The sequence below is a fragment of the Diorhabda carinulata genome, chromosome 8 (genome assembly GCF_026250575.1).
Source record: "Diorhabda carinulata isolate Delta chromosome 8, icDioCari1.1, whole genome shotgun sequence".
Classification (NCBI taxonomy): Eukaryota; Metazoa; Arthropoda; class Insecta; order Coleoptera; family Chrysomelidae; genus Diorhabda; species Diorhabda carinulata.
This window is the reverse complement of record NC_079467.1, coordinates 5,113,112-5,133,383: the sequence shown is the minus strand read 5'-3', so window position 1 is coordinate 5,133,383 and position 20,272 is coordinate 5,113,112. Positions and strand designations below refer to the sequence as shown.

The 20,272-nt window shown below is 32.3% G+C and overlaps 1 protein-coding gene across 4 annotated transcripts in view; it reads left to right on the top strand.

Annotated features, from left to right (window-relative positions):
• The window catches only part of LOC130897042 (broad-complex core protein isoforms 1/2/3/4/5), a 90,158-nt gene that overhangs the window by 50,394 nt on the left and 19,492 nt on the right, over nucleotides 1–20,272 (top strand). The window contains exon 7 of one of the 4 annotated variants that reach the window (XM_057805538.1): nucleotides 6,880–7,233. The exons of the other annotated variants lie outside the window; for them this stretch is intronic. Within the exon in view, the coding sequence (XP_057661521.1) occupies nucleotides 6,880–7,112 (233 nt within the window). The 3' untranslated portion in view covers nucleotides 7,113–7,233. Of the gene's footprint in view, nucleotides 1–6,879; nucleotides 7,234–20,272 lie in introns of those variants that run through there. 4 annotated transcript variants of the gene reach the window in all.

Below are 20,272 nucleotides of genomic sequence, written 5' to 3'. Positions count from 1 at the left end.
AATAGCAACTGGAACCATGATTTAAAGCCAGTGACGTTGGGTGGATTCTCCACTTCTGAAAAGCCTTCTTGAGCTAGGGCGAAGGCGATTGGCCAACCAAATAAATTACAGGGATTGACAAGGCCTCCGATTTCTTATGAATAGTAATAATAATATTATAATGTCAAACTAACTTATGAAAAAAAAGGGGCCCCCTAAGCTTATTTGCTATTACAGCCCTTAATTCTGCTCAATAATTTTTTTTCAAAAATTCAGGAAAATATTATTTTTAATATACTAAATCAATATTTCAAATAACAATATAACATAAAATTCCTAAGTCAAAAACAGGAATGGCCATGTGGCTCCCATTACTCCATCCAATTGGGGTAATGAGGGCATGGGGCCATTATTCCTCCAGTCTTTTTGTTTAAAAGTTATAGTCACAAACAAAACTCTTTTGTTTTTCCAGTGCCACGCAAGCTTTAAGTGACCAATTCCCGCAAAAGATAAATCTTAACCAGATTTCATTATTTTTCCTGAATTTACCACAAACTAGGCATATATCTTGGCCAACTACATTTGCATCCCTCTCATCATCATCTTCTTCACCCGAACTTCTGTTGTTTGTAGAATTCCTACGCTGTCCCGATTTTAAACGTCTGGGTAACTTTATTCTCTTTACAAACGCTCAATCATCGTTAGAAAAATATCTTTCTTAGCAGTACCTTTCTCCTGGTTTCCTTCTTTGTAAGTTTTTTATTTGCCTTATCGAACATAGTCCTTGCTCGACATAGAAATTATATTACAGATATTTGTTTCTTTGATTGTCTTTTAGTTGCCTCTTTCCTAGGCTTCGACGCTCCGGGCAGAGGCAGAAGTTCTTGGAAAGTTGCTTCAAGAGCCACATTGTGTTTTTGTTGTTGATTAGCTGGTTGTGTATGCTGAGAATTTGTTCAGGCGTGTTTTGAGGCATTCCTTGCTGTTGTGGTTCATTGAGATCCGCATTGGACGGTACGTAGTCCTCCACGGAAAATGTTTCAGGATTATTAGGCCAGACACCAGTTACTTGGAATCATTTGGCCGCTTTTTCCAATGTAGTAATTCTCATGTAAGCTCAGCTATTTTAAAGGGAGTTAACTTTTCATACGCATGATTTTTCAAATATTTATTACACTTTGAATTAAATACTGATTTGAGCAGAGAAGTGGTTGTAGACGATGTGAAGTATGTGGGGGATTGTCAAAAGAACAATTCCGTTAGCTTTACAAAACTCATAGGCTTCCAGAGTGCAGTGTGTAGTATGGTTATTCATGATGAGTAGCACTGGATCTTCCACAGTTGCTTTAACAGTTTCTTGGAAATGTTTCAAATATAAAATGAAAAGTTTTTTCGTTATTCAGCCTTTACCTGAACAGCAATATGCTGCCATTGGAGGACCTCCTTTCTGAAGCACAGAATTCATTCGTTTTCTGCCATAAATAAACATAGGGGCGTCAATCATCACCTGCAGTTTTCTTATCTCTGTTAAAAAGGCATCTTAAATTGCTTCTGTCTGCATAGTGATATGCACATTTCTTGACTTCTTGTCTTGAAAGTTCATAAAATAACTTTGACAACTTTACTACGTATTCTTGTTCTTCAACTTTGGAAAACATCGTGGTACGACATAGATTTGGATCGTCATATTCATCCTTTTATATGGTGCTTCTTGGTATATTAAAAATTCGGGTGGACCGACTATTTCTTATAGCAGCGACAACAGCCTTAAGTTCTTAAGTCCAATACCCCTTATTGGTTGTCCTCTTGTGAAATCTAGGCATCTAAAAAGATGTTGAGCACATGACAAAAAAATTACGTAATTCGGGTAATAGTGGCCAGCTCCCATTACTCTTTTTGGAGTGGTTGTCATAACTTCAAAAAACACGATTTGCTTTTCGGTTGCCCCGACAAAAAGAATGATGAGAAAAGATATTTACCTTCAGTTTTCCGAATCGTACAGACCCTTGGAAATCACAAATGAAATGAAATTGTACTTTCTGAGATTTACTCCACTGCCATCTTATGGCAGCACAATACATTCAAAGTTCAAAATATAGTCGAAGGCTAATGAATTAGCTGGGAGCTCCCATTACTCAGGTGACCCCCCTTACCCTGACTTCCCATACTTTCTTTTTCTAAATAGGTGATTGTTCTATGATCATATTATATCCAAACATTTCTAACCAAATATTGAGTAACAAATTCGCATACGTTAAGCACTAGAAAAAATCTATAGGAGTAGTGTATGTTTATCTTGAAGGACAAAGAAATTCCATGAATTCGAATACCTGATCACAACACCATTCAAAATCCGAAGTAGAACATCTAGAAAATTTTGATACTTGATATTGTAGCAATATGGGCTTACTATATTTTTCTTCTTTAATTTAGATGTAATCTATAAATTCAGACAATATATGCTTCTAGCCCTTTTTTACTTTTAGCACTTTCTCCACTTATCCCAGCATCCACTACAATAAAAAACCTCAAAGACAAGTCACCATCGTGTCAGGAATCTTCCTTTTCTTCTTAGATATGATATCAACATTCGAAACTTCATTCAATATAGTTTAGTTTCATATTGGTCAATTGAAGATTATAAGGTTTAAATTCATTCGATTTATAATTCTTGCAACTGTACTTCTAATTGCGAAAGTTGTTTTTAAATTATCGTAGAACATAAATTGGAGACATATTGTAAGAATAAGATGGTTTTACTACCAAACACTTGATTAGTTAAACGTATTTTCCTATAAAGTTGCCAGAAAAGTATTTGTCCTAGTCAGCCTTTCTCATCCTCTGCCTTCAGTGACCTCAAATATGTCCAAATAACGCCAGGATTATTTTCATTAGTAACCAAGTCCTTAATGCTTCGAAACATGTGATAATAGCTTGATAAGTGCGTGGTCAAAGACTTTGAGGTAGTTCGTCTGTCACATCAGCAGTATGCAGTCGTGTATTGCCATTAATCAGAACGACGACATCAATTTTTCCGCTTTTTGTGTTCTTTGGTGTCAAATTAGAATAGTCTTTGAGAAACTCATTGTAATATCTTGTGAGAAATGTCAGGTTCAGAGCTATTCATTTTGTAGCTTTCGCTAAAAATTTCTGGAATAAAACGGTCGCAATAGTTTCTGAATCTTAACCAGGTACCCAAAGTTTGACTGCTGTGGAACCCTTGAGGTTTCTGTCAACAGTTTACTGTTCGTAAACCATCGATATTAGTTTGTTACTTCGATTAACCAAACTTACTTACTCAACTAACTTCGTTATGAATGCCTGTTAGACCTACGAAAGGTTTCTTATACAATTGTCTCGAATACTGTCAGCAACACTGCATTCTTTTTATCATTAAATATTTCTTTAAATTAAATTAAATAATTAATTAAATATTTCTTTAACTTTCCTATAATATAAATTTTCAATTTCTTAAAAAGCTCTTGAGCAAAATTCATATTTTTTGGCATGCCTTATAAAATAGGGAAAAAATAATATCTGATAGTTATTTTTGGCGTTTTATGCTATGCAGAGATTCGCATGAAATATGATTTTTTTTCTCCGAAAATTTGGAATAAAAACTTTGATCATATGTATCCATCTTTTAAAACACCCTGTATATCAATGAAAACCAGTTGATTGATCTTCTATTGTATTAGAGCAAAAACTATAGGCTTATTTGTGTCTCACCAAGTATTTGATTTATTGAAAAATGAATTGTTACTGATTCAATGAACTGTTAGAAATATGAAATTCGTGAAAAGTCTTGAATGGAAAATTAGGTTTTCGATCAACATATCAGATAAATTAAAATATTATAAATAATGATAAAAATCAATATTAAACTAATGTAAAGAACTCAAAATAGATAACAGTCAAAATAATTTTCAAATTAAAATGCTTGAATAAGCAGATAGAACAGAATTAAAAGAATTAAAATATGTGATACAGAATATTGACACCAATCTGTAGTTCCATTATTTAAAATTTATTTCATGGTATACTTAATGGCCGAAAGGGTGAATACACATACACATGTGAATACACGCTTCCGAGTTCTTTCCAATTTCCAGCTCCGGCTCGATACATTCGCCAGTCTCAATTGAATTGAATTGGCAAAAGGTTCTGTGCGCAAAATGGTAAAAAATTTTAGCAACTGCGATTTAGCCATGGTGGCACTTTGTTTAGAAGAGGAAGATAAAGTAAACCGGAAAGATTTCATAGAGAACAGAGGAAAACGCAGATTTTGGGTACATTCTGCTTGGGAAACAAGATCCGTAGAAGGAGAATATTCTACACTTTTACCTCATCTGTTGGATGACAGACAAAATTTTACCAATATTTTAGAATGTCGAAGGCGGTGTTTAACTTGTTGGAACTTAAACACCAAGAAACTTTGTCTAAGCAAGACACTTATTTAAGATAAGCAATCACTTCTAGACACCTTTTGGCAAAAAAAAAATATTCTTACCATCGAATATTGTGTATGCGTCTACTTGGATGTAAAAAGTAAGGATAATATTTCATCTGTACTGTACTTTTGACATTTGATTCCTTCGCCACTTTTTTCCAGATCATGTCTTTGTAATCGGTACTGCTCCTTGTCTGGTCATACAGTACTGGATTCTTCCTCACTTCTTCAATAAGCTCTTCCGGTTTTATACCCGACATTATTGCCAATTTAGTAATAAAAAACAAACATTCCAAAAATTCAAAAATATTATCACAAATTCAAACCGACACGCGTCCTGCAGCCTTGAAAAGAATAGACTGCACGATCGGATCACGATGGGGATCACGCCGCCGTCTTCCAAGCCGAGGAATTCGCTGTAATGGCATGCGGACTCGCGATACTCAATCGACACCACAGGAACAAAGTAATCTCAATTTGCTTTGATAGTAGAACTGCCATACAAGCTATAACGGCTGAAAAGGTGTGCTCTTGGCTACTGCTGGTCTGCAAAAGAGGCCTACAGTGGTGATGGCTGCAAGAACCATCTCGTTTGGTAGCCCGGTCACTCGGGAAACAAAGGCAATTACGAAGCGAGCTCACTCGCTAGACTAGGATCGGCCACCACATCTCTTAACGGTCTACTCACAAAGCGGGCTTGGCAGAGATGTGTAGAGACACCTGACAGACGGAAGACAAGCGAAGGCCCATATCGTGCGTCTCACACCAAACAACTGCTCCAAATAAACTAGCGATCGAACTTCTAACCGGACACTGCCATCTAAGATGCCATCTGCACACTTTGGACTTCACGTACGATCCGTAGTGCCGTTGATGAATGGAGGAGGACGAAATCGCCGACCACGTTATCTGCGAGTGCCCTGCACGCAATTTATACACGTGAAAAAACCACACTACATTGTGACTGTCAAACCATGTTTCATTTAGATAAATTATTTGTCTATTAGAACTTCGGTAGTCTTTTATCTGACGCAAATAATCTTGTCGCCATCGAACGACCCTTAGCGGTTCGCTTATTGCCATCCGTTTATTCAGTTTTTTGTGATTAAAACCACATGCTGACAAAACTTGACGCATTTTTTCTAAACTGGTATAATTGTATTTTGGATGATCTACTACCTTTTGCTGTATTACTTCTATAGTCATAACCTTTTTTTTCTTATATAAACTAAATTGTCCTACGTATAAAATCTTGAGTAGCTTTGTCAACTGATTTCATGTTTTCTTTACACATTTTTCAGTTCTATGATTGATCCACCTCAATCCCTTTCGTGACTACTTGATAAATGGAAAATTTATTTAATTTCCACATATCTTATTTTTTTATATTTTTTCATACATTCAAGACTGAACAATAACTTTCAATTGTTTACTGTAAATATCTCGATTTGATGTTTCCAAACTATCTTTTTCTCTATTGTTTTTGGAATTTTTTTATCATTTTTTACCCCCAAATTGGATTTATTAATCCATCCTTCAAAGATATGCTAGCATCAATTTATATTTAAAATGCAGGTTCGCTTTTCATATGTTAATTTGATTTTTATTCTAATGGACTACATGACAAATAACTTGCCAAAAGTAGTACAATATTGTACAGTTTTAGAAATATATCTAACAAATTAACGATCTATAGATTGATAAAAATTAATAAACTCTAGTGCAATTTCAAGATTTCAGATTGATCAAAAACCTAATAAGATATTTCAATATGCTTCAATAACAATAAATTTGATCAAAACTTGTTAAAAGGTATCATTAAAGTTCTTTCATTGAATATATAGCATTTTTGAAATTATCTCAAGTTCAACAGCAAAAAGCCAAAACGCAGCACGAGAGATTTCTTCAAAAAAATTAATAGATTTATTATTTATTACACAAAAAATTCAACAAGAAGATTAGATAGGACAGACAAAACCTTAAATGTAACGGATGACTCTAATATCTAGATCAAATTCGTCAAATTTTATTTCTTATAGATCACAGCCTAGAATCGTTTGAAAAGGATTCAATTTACTACATAAATAGAGAGTCCAGTCTTTTGTAATTCTCTAAATCTTCAAAGCGAAGTTATGGTTTTTAAAATTTTTTGTCTATGAAACCTTCAACTAAAGCATAAGATATTATGGTAAAGTTGATTTTATCTATTCTATTTTGAACCAAAAAAAATATATGGGGATAGTTTTTTTACAAAAATATGCTAGAATCCAGATTAAGATCTGTAGATGTGCTGCTAATTCCAAAAAATCATAGAAATCTCTCGTGGTGTGAATAATGGAAAAGAATAGTTGAAAAAAAAAACAAGAGAGACCAAATAGGGATCGCGTGTACATAGCTTTCCAAAAAAAGAAGCGGCTGAGAGGGGCTAATGAGGCTTCTTCTGCCGTCAGGTCTGGACGACTTTCGCTGTCCACCATGCAACAAAAGCCTCAGTTCCCTTACGAGACTCAAGAGGCATATTCAGAACGTTCATATGCGCCCTTCCAGAGAACCAGTCTGCAACATTTGCAAGAGAGTTTACAGCAGCCTTAATTCTCTAAGAAATCACAAGAGCATATACCATAGAAATGTAAAGAATGTTAAAACTGAAGAGATGATTACACCACATTCTTTTTATCTTTGAGAGATGCTAGTGGTCGCCCAAAAAGGGTTCAGAGGAATTGATTGGTTTTTATTTGGTTGTTTAATTGTTCATTTTAGAGGGGACAAAAATTCATTTTATTATTTTTAATGTCACAAATAGGCCAGTGGAGGTTTTGAATATATACTATACAATTAGAAAACAATAGTTTTTTTTTCTTCGAATACAAATTTTTTCTTATTATTTCAATATGTTTTCAAAAAATGTATATATTTATAGCCTTTGATCACTGCATGTAATAACGTACAAACGTACAAAACATTATGTTCCAAATTCAATTTTTATTTATTCCATAATCGTAAGTTGTTATTGTTTTAAATATATTTTTATCTATGATTCACTGAAAAATGGACGGAATAATTTTTTTGTAAATAAGGTTTGTTATTAAGTTTACATATTATTTTAAATAATTTATTAGAATGAAATCGTTCACAATAATTAGCATAGAGCTAAAAATTTTCACAATTATCAAGAATCTCGATTGATCTTGCTTCTGCAAAAACTTTATTCCAATTCAACCATCAAATAATCGATTCTCTTCATATTGTTCTAGAACTTTAAGAGCGTATAATTTTCTACAAATTCTTTTCATATGAATCGATATTGCTGATAAATTTAAATTGTTTTTGTAATCCATACACATATTATCTTCAATTAGTCCTTTTTCAGCATGGTTTCTTCTTAGATAAATTTTGATAATCTTCGGTATCTCTATTTCCTTACCTTCCTCCATTTCTATTATCTTTCTCAAATTTGTATAATGGAAAAATAGAAATGCATCTACTGAAACATATATACAATAATAGTCCTAGAAGTACCTGGTCCAATTAACAAAAACAAAAATTTCTCATTGTTGGCAAAGTGTCAGAATATAGCAAATAAAGTGCACGAGGTGGCAATGCAAGCTTCAATTCATTAATTTTAGCAATTGCAACAACGGATGTGTGAGCTGGTGCATTGGCTTAGTGAACCAACACTTTCTTCTGAGCCAAATGCGGCCGTTATTACTTGATTTCTTATCTCAAATATTGAAATATATTCGCATAATACTCTTCGCTGATAGTTTTTCTTTTTTCAAGATAGGCAATGAAAATTATTCCACGCGCATCCAAAAAAATCGACACCATGACCTGCAGGTGGAACAGTCTTTGCCGGTTCTCCCTTTCCAGTTCATTGTGTGAAGTGATAGACCCACGTTTCATCCATTTTTATGAAACTGCAGGTCATACGACCTCGCTTAAACACTGCTACCCAATATTTTACTATTCATAACGAATGAGCAGTCACACGCAGAGTAGAATCCTGCTCAGCTTAGATGATCAATTTTTTACGTTAATACCTTCACTGAAAACGTTCACTATTGATGGCTGCCAAACACTTAAGACTGTGGCGTCTTCAAACTTGAAACATATGCTGTATAAATTGTATATTTTCTAATACAGTGGTATTAGTAACTAGCGCCATCTCTAGGTCAGGAACTTCTGGAACCATTCTCGTATAGAGAACAGAATGTATAGTTATGCTTTCCTGTAGGAGATAAGGATCTGTGATAAATTCTCTTCAAGCTGCTATTTACATAAAAAGCCCAATCCAGCTTCTCCACGAGGCTGCATGAGGAAATTCGAGTTCGAGAGTGTGGAGGCTGCACTGCCCTCGCCTCGCTGTCATTCCGCTTTTTGTTATTTTTTCGAACAAGGGTCGAAAGAGGTAAGGCGAGGCAATCTACCACATTTTAGCGCGTTCTGACTTTTCTATTAACTGCTGCATAGTATAAAGTCGTTTCGAATTTTTTATCATGGTGGAATGGAGTAACGATATGTGTCGTTTTTTTGGAAACATACCAAATTGACCCAATCACTTAAAATCTATGAAATCACAAGGTTAAAAATAAAGCGAATGATCCAAGGAATCGAATAACGTTATCCATATTATTGGTAGTCACTTGAATCATATCCGTTTGTAGTAGGAGGTACTTTAGGACCGTCTAGAGCGAGCTTAAAACAAGAAAAATTACTGGAGGAAGGAGGAAGCAAAGTAGTTGTATTGAAATAATGACATTTTGTTAACAATTTAAATATACTTTGAAAATAATCCTCACCATGTTTATGGTTCAGCATTACATTTTATGTTCATTCCTCTGCCTGTTGACAGTTATTATTCTCTGATAATCCTTCTCAATTCTTTGAAATATCTTCGTATCTTCTTTTTTGACTTATACGCTTCATGCTTTCTTTATTTGTAAGAATTGTTTTCATTTTCCAATCTGAATAATTTAGATTTGCTGATACTACAGCTGTTTCCTAAAATCATCAAATATCGTTAGCTTAAGTGTTTTCTATATTTCTATGTTGTATTCTCACCCTAATCTATCAGAATCATCAATAATTTTTTTATTTGAATTTTCTTCATGTCGTCAAACACTCACAATAGGATAGAATGAAGGGGAACTTGTTTGTGATGTTTGGTAATACGTTCAAATATGAAAATATGAAAAAAAATGTATTTTTGATGGTTGACATCGGTTTTTTCTGGAATTTTGGAGAACCGTATAATCTTCCAACTATTACTTTATATACATCCTACATAACGTTTTTGCAGAGATGAATAAGTAGGGTAAGTACTCATTTTTAGCTCTAAGCAATTTTTTTAAAGCCTACCCAATTTTGGTTTATTTTGTTTATTCTGTTGAACAGAAACAATGGATACCCTCATATTATTATCTTCACTTATTTATCTCACGTAAAGCATATTTGAATTGTGAAAAAAACTTTTTTGTGTTAAATTATTCTTTTCAAAAAAATTCTAATTGTGAAAACTTTTCGCACCAAAAGATGTTCACTTTGAATGAATTTTCAGGACATGAGGCTTTTATATTTCTTCATAGATATTAAAGGTGAATGTCTGAAATATATCCAAATCAATTTGATAGGATTGTCTATACAGAAATTAATATTCAATCCCACCCGTTATTACCCAGAATTTCAAATTACACAACCATCAAATATGAATACTGAAAGTGCTTTAGTTTTTTAAAAATAACTTCAGATCTCATGAATTTACCCCTACTTCATATATTTCATTCATTCTTCTTAAGTTGTAGGAATTCATCTATTTTTTATAATAAAATCTCTGTTTCTCACATAATACTAAGCGTTCATAGATTGTATACAGGATGTCTCGCCAAGGTTGATACATACATTCATATCGAAATCTAAATGTCTATAACGTATTCTTATGATGAATAAACTGTTGTTGAAGGGCCCTAGTGACGAGAAAAGAATTGTTGAGTAGCGTATAGTAGAGATTTTCTAATAGTTCCGTTCTAAATCATAGGATTTTTGCACGAATTAAAAGAAATCGTCGTGGAAATAAGAGATTTAAATCATTCAATAATAATTGTGTAAACTCTCTCGCAACTCTACTGAACCAACTACATGATTATTTTAATAATAAATGTATAAGTAAGGGAGCTAACTCCCTGGTAAGATTGCCATCTCGATCACCGGATTTACGCTTATGTGATTAGTTTATGTAAAGGATATTGAAGATCAAGGTTTACTGTAAACAAAAGAAATGAACATTGCACTAGAATTGAATACAATAAATGCAAAAGAACATCCAGACCAATCTGTGTATTTTAGGCACTTTGAACAAATATTATATTATCGGTATCGAAATATGCATCCCATACTGGGCCATTTTTTTGTTTTGCGGATGAACCATGAGATGGATCAATATGAAATCGATACAAAAAATGTGTCTAATGTAGATATCTTACTAAAAAAAATTAGAAGCCTGTAGGGCAGCTTACAATTTTTTCGGAAAACTTTACACATTAACAGGATATTTCGTCTATCGTTAAGCTGTGCCGCAAGTCAACCTACATCCCAAAATAGTGATTATCTATAAAACGTTATATATAAAAACTTATTCAGGTACAGGTGTAAACTTGATTCCTGTTAAATCAAATGCAGAATAAAAATCTATTGAACTTTCAGACTTTTTCCAAAAAATGAGATATCCAATGTGATTAACGTCACATTTTTAATTCCACACCAATGTCAATAATATTTCTCTGATCTCTAGAAGGTTCTCATTGGTCGAATTGAGCGGACGCAGCGCACAGAATACAGTTGATTTAACAAATCTCTGATCTGGTTCTGTCTCAGTTTTTGTTCACTTTTCTCACGTTTGAGTTCCGCTCCATAACTTGTTGAGTTTGTAGCGTATTTCCACCAAACGATTCCGCTAGGGTTCAACAACAGTTTCAGAACGGTTTGTCCACTGAATACGACCATTCTCTATGTTTGTTGCAGTGACAGACTTTTATCTTCTTTAATTTTTCATCGTCCCATTTCTCTAATAGAAAAATAAGTAATTGGTGCCCCAAAAATAATTGAATGTTATCTTCATTTACTAACACAACAGATGATTTCTTTTAACAAAAAGTTCCTAATTCCAAATTTAAATAATTAAAAATTATTTTTAGCAAATCTTTGCTAACTTTGGAGAGTCAAGAAGACTGATTTTGATTCTATCATTATTTGAGAGATAATATTTATTTTAATATTCAATTCATATTTTTTGAAATTATTTCACGAGATGCTGAGAAATGATTCAATAAAAAGGTAATGATCTATGAAAACTGATAAAGGGTAATTAATTTTTAATGAAATTATTATTAATAAAAACAGGTGAAAAAAGTCTTGATGTAACAAAACTTCGGATGTGAAACAAATATTATGTATTATATATGTATACATACATATATGTATTATGTATTACAATGTTAATACTATTACAATATCTATCTTTTTACAAAACTCTTGGTAAACATAATTTATAAAAATTTATAAAGACGTTACCTAGATATATGAGAGGTTCTATACATAAAACTCACTCTGCACTACAAATATTGGAAAGCTGTTGATGCTAATCAAGTAAAAGTGGATACAGAATGATTCATAACGTGTAATAAATAGTTTTTGAACCTGAACTACTAAATTATAGAGTAAGAAAAAAAATAAACTTTTCCTCTATACATTAGAGACATCATTTCTCATAAAAGATTTAATCTTGTCTTTTATAGCATTTTTTTAGATGAGTAATTTTGGTTATTTCAGAATCAACGTCCAGCGTGAATAGATAAATAGTCTAGTCGCTTATCAAACGTTCAGATATCTTTTCATTCAATACAATGATAATCAAAAGACATCATATTATTTTAAATTTCACAAAATTGTTCCTACCTGTCAGTTAATTTTATATGTTGACATTCTGTGTGGTAAGTGCAATATTAAGTACATAAAATGAAGATTTGAATCATCATCCAAATCCTAGTTTATTTCCAATATAAGCATACATTTCAAAAGTTATAGTTGAAAAATACTGAATTTTATTTGGGGGGTAAGAAATAGTTAATAATATGAAAAGATATCAGAACAATTACAAACAAAAATGTAGGGATTTGAATTCCCTTAATTTCTTATATTTTCAATAAACATTTCAAATTTGTTGTTCCACCTCGTGGAATATTAAGAAATTTGTGGGAAACTATATTATCCATTCAAAACTTTTTCATATTTATTTGAGACATTTAAATAAAAGAAATTTCCACTTTTTTTATTCAATTGACTGAATAATTTAAAAAACTCACGAAATGTGGTGCCAAAATATGATCATTACCTTTATATTCAGCATTTTTCATCCATTTTTTTCTCTCGTACTGTCTGTCCATTTTTCAGGTCTCTTTTATTAATAAGAAGTCACATATTGTGAAACTAATTTATATATATATATATATATATACATCTATACATATACAAAAATATTATCTATATTGCTTATTGTACAAAAGCTTGAAGATTTTATATATGCTAAATTATTTTCAGAGGGATATAAAATAGTAGAAAGAAGGTAAATTAGTTCTAGATATTCGTCTTGCCGTGATTCACACGATTATTTTCCTTTATTCGAATATTATAGACAACAAAAGAGGTTCCTTAGTTCAAGGTACATTCATTCATACATTATTGTTTCATTTTACATTCATTTATATTTGTTCTGTTACATACAATATTCATCAAAAACCGTTGTTTATCTCACGCAAACTTTTCACTAGCTATAATTATAACTTCTCTTGATTTGAATTTACTTGTTATCGATACTGTATTTGTGATAGAAAATTTAAACGGATCAGAGGCAAGGTAATTTTCTACAACAAGCATTTTGTACAATTGTAAAATTAAAAAACTTCGCATCTCAAACAGAATAAACGAGAAATCTTTATGAAGTGGAGTGTAACCAAGTAGATTGGATTTCATACAGATAAATAACTCCTCTGTTATCTCGGAAAATGCTTTGTGTTACTTTTACCTTGAGGGTTTCATAATATGCTCGATATTCTGGTTGTATTTACATCGTTTTCCTGGAAACACAACAAACTATGTTACTATAAATAGACCACCTTATGTTCAGCTGTTTCTTGAACTAACTTGTCCAATATCTAAAGACAAATCTTTATATCAAAAACAATAAAGACTAAATTCATTAATTGATCTAAGTAGAAACATGAGAAAACATATAAGGAAAAGTTCAGAAAAAAAATTCATTAATAAACTATAGCATAGATAAATCGGAGCACGTGTGCCAAGATTACTGATCTGTGCAAACCTGCATGTCTGCCCAAGTTTTTGCATGGTTCTGTTTAATCCTTGATTACAGAACGGAATACGTGTCTTCCATGGGAAGAAATAGAAGTTCTCATAACTGTGTTTTACTATTAGATGAGTTAAGAGCGAAAAAAATTTTTGGTTGACTCAAATATTTACGGTTATTTGTAGGATCTGAACTTAGATCTTCCAGTAATCATGTATGAGTGTATCCGTTTCTCTTGGTCTCGTTGGTCTTTCACTTTAGATGTGATCTGTTTGAGATAACAAAAATCTGAACGCAATGTAAATACTATTACAATATCTATCTTTTTACAAAACATCATTTATATACAGATATATGAGGGGTTCCATACATAAAACTCACTCTGAATTCACTTAGCATTCGAACATGGACTAATTGAAATCAACTCAAATTTGCGTCCAAAACATTTATTAATCAAATAACTGTTATAATTGATTGTTAAGCGTATTTTCCTAATTTGGATCCAAAGTTCTATCACAAATGATTATTTCAACTTATAGTTGCCACTTTAAACTTTCATATCTGCTTAAAAATACAGACTTAGCCGCATCTATTCATCTACATCATTTTCTGCCCCCATATACTGTATTATACCTTGTGGTGATTATTATTTGGTTTCGATGAATTCGATGAAAGTGTGAATTCAGTTTGATGATAAGAATTCGAATAAATGAAGCGACGCTTTACTTATTCGATATCAAATATCCATTCCAAATTAACAAGATAAGATAGAGGGTTACTTTTCAACTGATTTGCCTTCTTTCGACGTATGAACGTACCTATTTTTAATACAAAACCATACTTAAGACTAGCTTGACCTACATTTACATAAACATAAGTAATAAAAAGATAATAAAAGCGGGGGCCTAATGGGTTCTTGTCTCTTGTTCTCGGTTGCTCTCGGGAATCAACAGCCGAACGTCGTCTCAGTTTCCCCCTCCCTTTGAACGCCAGCCACCGATGTGACGTTTGCGGCAAGCTACTCAGCACCAAACTTACCCTCAAACGGCATAAGGAGCAACAGCACCTGCAGCCGTTGAATAGTGCAGTCTGCGGTCTTTGCCGGAAAGTGTTTCGAACTTTAAATTCGCTGAATAACCACAGAAGCATTTATCATAGGAGGCAGAAAGACATTCATATTAATAATCCGCCTGTTAAGCCCCCGCTATGATGATTTTTAGTTTCTATTTTAGACTAGACGATGTTTTAGCCATACTTTTCTTAAATCTAAAGAGATAGCAAATTAATTTTGAGAATTTTAATACAGAGAATAATAATTTTTGTAATCTTGAATGATAGAAATATATAAAAAGAAAACACTAAAAAGTAAGTACATTATTAAACAGCGTGTCCAGTTAAGAAATACCCTAAACAAATAAATTATCATTTTTCAGATAGAAACTTTGTCGATAAGAAGTTGTATATTGAATTACAATTTTCCGATAATTTCATAATCATATTCACGTGTTAAATTAAGAAACCACGATTCTTTCTAAAATATTCTTATTTAACATTATCTTAAGCCTTAGAAGTTACTTTTGAATATCCAATTCAATTGAAATCTTTTAGAAAAAAAATATCAGATTTCTTTGTCAGCCAATCATGTTATCTCTATAGTTTACTTATTGCTTTTTGTTCCATTTTTCCCGAAGATTATTGCTTGTTAAAGATAATAATACATATAATATTTGTTGGGGTATGAATTGAGGATTCAAATTAAAAATTAAGCCTAACCTGAATCTGAATAAATTGTTCAGGTCTTGTGTACAAGTTCATAGAAATTATTTTAGAGTGTTTTTTATATAGTTCCTGAGCTCTTAGACAAGATTTCAAAATAACTTAAACAAGAAAAATTATTCTTCTAAAAGTTTAAAGCTGAGAACTAATATTTTTTGCTGTAGAGTCTGAACTAATTTTACTATAGATTTGGTTGATATAAAATCATTTTTTTGGACCTCAATTTCAAAATTGGTGAAAAAATGTCAAAACAACGATTTTATTTACTAAATTACAAATAGTCTAGTTCCAGATTTTTCGAATCAAACTGCGTATTGAAAAAGATTCTCTAAATAAAAATTTCACAGTAAGTTTTTTTTTCTAAATAATTTTTAAGATGATTTCTATCATTATCAATATAAATTTTCTAGAGTAGTTTAATTCGTGGACTAATAGAGGTCCATTTAAAAGGATAACTCTATGTATACTAATTGAAATGAGGGAAATATCTATTCATACCCCATAATCCTAGGTGAACGTAGACTTTTCAAAAACATCGTCTAGCCTATTTTGTCAAGCAGTCGTTAATTATTCCACGGAGATCATAATTTAACAATAAAAATACGCAAAACCTTAAATACAGGGAGATCTTCTCCTCCTATGCATTATTTTTCACTTAAGTTTTCAAAATTCATAAAGAATTTATATTGGTATGGAAAAAATTAGAATTATCACTAAAGCTTATTTCCCAAGCGTCATAATCGGCATCGATATCGATTAAACAAAATGAAATTCACGTCCACTTTTTGCTATCCCATTGCAAATTAATCGAAATTTAATTGTAACTAAAATCTTCTGGATCTATCTATATTTTACGACAATTCTATTTATGTCATTATGTTATTCAAATGAATTTTTTTCAGTTCAAAAGTAAAAGCTAGTTATATACATGATATGCATCAATCAGAATCGTTCAGTTACAAACCTCCAGATTGAGAGAAAAATCACATAGATTCAGCTCCTACGGATTTTTTGGTGTACTTATTTCCTTATTATTGGTAGTAGTAACATAAAAAGTGTCAGGATGTTATGTTTTAATGATTTGTCTTGATTTTAGTTCTCTTTTCACCTGTTATTTTCAACTTATTTACTGTGAAAAGATCAATCAAATCAAGACAAATTATCACGAAAAAAAATATCATTCATACATACTATTGTTAGTTATGAAAATATGGAAATTATTAAATAAACTCACAAACCATTAGATTAAATCCTAGAATTTCAATATCATTTGCTTCTTAACAATATACAAGGTGATTTTTCTTCTTCCCGTGCCGTTTTCTCATTGCAAATTTGGCGACCACGTTTTTAAATGTGTCTCTGTCCCTCGCAACATGAAGCAATTCTCCGACGGCTGAGATTTGTCCATACTTTTATGTTACGGAGCCAAAATTTCTTCTTTCTGCTGATGCTTTTCTTTCTACTTTGCCCTGCATTATGTTCTGTAACACTAGATATTTGTCGTTGTTTAAGACGTGTCCTATGTAAGATGTTTTTCTTATTTTAATAATCTTATCTGTATCTTAGTACTTCGTCGTTAGTGATTCTGTCAGTCCAGGGTATCTTCAGGATGCATCTTAAGAGCCACATCTCAAATGCCTATAGTTTTCTGATCATTTGATCTTTCAAGATCCAAGTTTCCACTCCGTACAGCAGTACTGACCACACATAACATTCCAAGAATCCTATTCTGACGTGGAGGTTTAGATTTCTGTTTGCAAACATTAAGGAGTACTTGGCAAATGCCTTTCGAGCCATTCCAATTCTGATCTTGATTTCTTCATCTGGATCCATTTGAGTGTTTATGACTGAACCAAGATACTAATATTTTTGCACCCATTCTATTTGTTTTCCATTCATTGTGATGGATGAAATGGGGTTAATATTAATATTTTTGTTCTTACTTATAGTCATATATTCAGTATTTTCAATATTTTAAGTGAGTCCTACATTTTACCATTCTCGGTTAATTCTCTCCAATAAAATTTGTTCTTCTTCTCTCCCAACCACTACAGCAATATCATCGGCGAATCGTAAGTTATTGATTAATACTCTTGCGATGTTTATATATTTTGATTAATCGTATATCGCTTGGATCTAAATTAATAGTTGTTAAATTCTCTATAGGTTTATCGCGTTGGACTTTATCAAAGGTCTTCTGGAAATCAATGAAACAGACATATACATTTCTGTTGTATTCTCAAGGTGATTGCAAAACATTATTAGCCTTGTTAAAGTAAACTTCTGACATTTCTCCGAACAAATCCAGTTCATATTGATTATCTTATACTTAATTTTTATTTAGACATTTTCATATTTCATTCAATAGGTCTATAACGGTATTTATTATTATATACGTTACAAAACTCAGCTTGTGTTGTATCTTCATAACATAGATTCGCTGATGATGTCGATAATTCATTCAAAATCCAATTATTTTATAGTTAACTATACTTTAAAATTTAAATTTATGAAAACAAAGTTTTAAGGACAATTAACACGCAGCTTCCTAACGAATATTACAAAATGCGTTTTTCAATTTATGAAAATGTTGAGGGTTCTAAAAATATGTTGCACAAGTATGATAAGCCACCCCACGACGATCATCATGGCCATTATCTCAGGAAGGCTAACAGATATCGAACCATGGATAACTTTGTTCGTTAGGTCTCATCATCTCATCTGTGTATGAAAAGTCATGATGATTGACACATGCACAGAAGAGTGTCTGTGAAAAAAGTATGCAAATGCACTTTTTTCGCGAAAAATCAATAGATAAAATGAAAATTCAGTAATTTTTAAACAAAAATAATTTTCCTCAACCAAATAATTTAATTGGACTTAAATCTATAGCTTTCACGTTCAGATTTACGACATTCTCGTCGCCATGTATATTATATGATTCAGTCATATCAATTATCTGAAGATACATGCTCTCAGAGGTCTCCAGCTGGCTTCAATTCTTTGGGTATGAACTTCGCTATCAGAAACAAATCTTTCTTTGTGATTGACCCACTCACGAGTGTAACCTTCATTGCTAAGGCATCGATAGGCTAGCCAGCCATCTGTATGAATTATGCTTCCTAGAGCGACGAGCTTTTTTGATAATAATGATGCGTTTGCATACTTTTTTCACAGAAACTCTTCTGCGCACGCATAAATCATCAGGACTTTCCATACACAGATAGATCTTGATGAGATCTATCGAAAAAGTTATTCATAGTTCGAATCTGAATGGCCACTATCTCCGGTATTTCCGGAAGTAAATATTTCCGCATATAATATGATAAATCGATTTGTCGTGATGATGATGATCGCCGTGGGGTAGCCTCTCATACTCTTACCAAATATGTTATCTAAACACTAATACATGTGACCTAAAAAGTACCAAATATAGTTCGAAAAATATATGTAAACGCAAAAATGAGTACACCAAAAAATATCAACTAAATACAATCTATGTGCTTGAATTTTTTCTCCAATGGCCAAATCAAGCATCTTACTAAATTTTTCTAATGTTCTAACTGGTGGTATAAATTCCAAGCAAAATGGTCTTCAAATTCTGGGGTAAGTTGCTGAATTTTCAATATAAGTTACTTTGGAGTGTTCGAAATAGATTTTTTGGCATCTCCGGGTAGGGGTGAGAAAAAATTGATGAAAAGTTTCTCTACCTTTGAGAAAATGGTTAAACTCATTTCAAAGTTGCAGACCTACGTTTTTACAATAAAATGGTGTACTTTCTTCACTATTATCTATCTACAGACTTAGGATGGCTAGAGGTTGTTGAAAAAAATATGTACATTTTTTTCAATCATTCATAACAAAGTTATAACTGACTTCTGATCTTAACTCATCAAGTGCGCTTGTGCCTTGTAAGAAAGATTTAAACACTCCTTGCACCTAGCGATATAGAAATTCCGAAGTGCTCCTTTCTTTATCAAAGGAGCTTTTTTCTATACCACAGAAAAAAACCGGGTTGTTTTTTCTTCTTAGCTAATCTGTTAATCCCTCGTACCATAGAATCTTCACTCATCAGTTTCATCTAGACCTAAACTCATCAAGTATGCCCTGTAAGAAAGATCTAAACACTTTTTGGAACTAGCGTTATAGAAATTCCGAAGTACTCCTTCCGAAATTATTTGTTATAGGAGCATGTTTCTACACTACAGAAAAAAACCGGGTTGTTCGTTCTTCTTTAAGAGTCTGTTGGTCCATTCATGTCTTATACAATTAGGTAACCAGGAAAACTATTATTGTATCATATATCATCAAGTTTTATCACATACTAATGGTTTTTCATGGAATTTTCGACACCAAGTTGCTTGAACTAGCGGTGGTACTACTCCCCAATATTGCAGCGTCAGCTTCTGTTATAGTTTTTGATCATCTGTTTACCAGAAACTACTCTTTTTTCCAAGTTTGAGGGGTTTGTTCGTTTTTCTTAGTTTTCCTTTTTACTTGGAATCATGGTAAATATCTTTACGATGTTTTTTCTCAAACGTATACAATGTTAAAAGTATAACAGGTATTGTCCCTTTCATGTAGATAATTTTTAAATTGTTCATTGTTGAACAAAAGAGTTGAGAAAAATCTATCAAGCTATATAGGAGAGGTGTTCCACAGAAAAGGTACCAAACGACACCGTGGATTTAACGTATAAGTCTTTATGC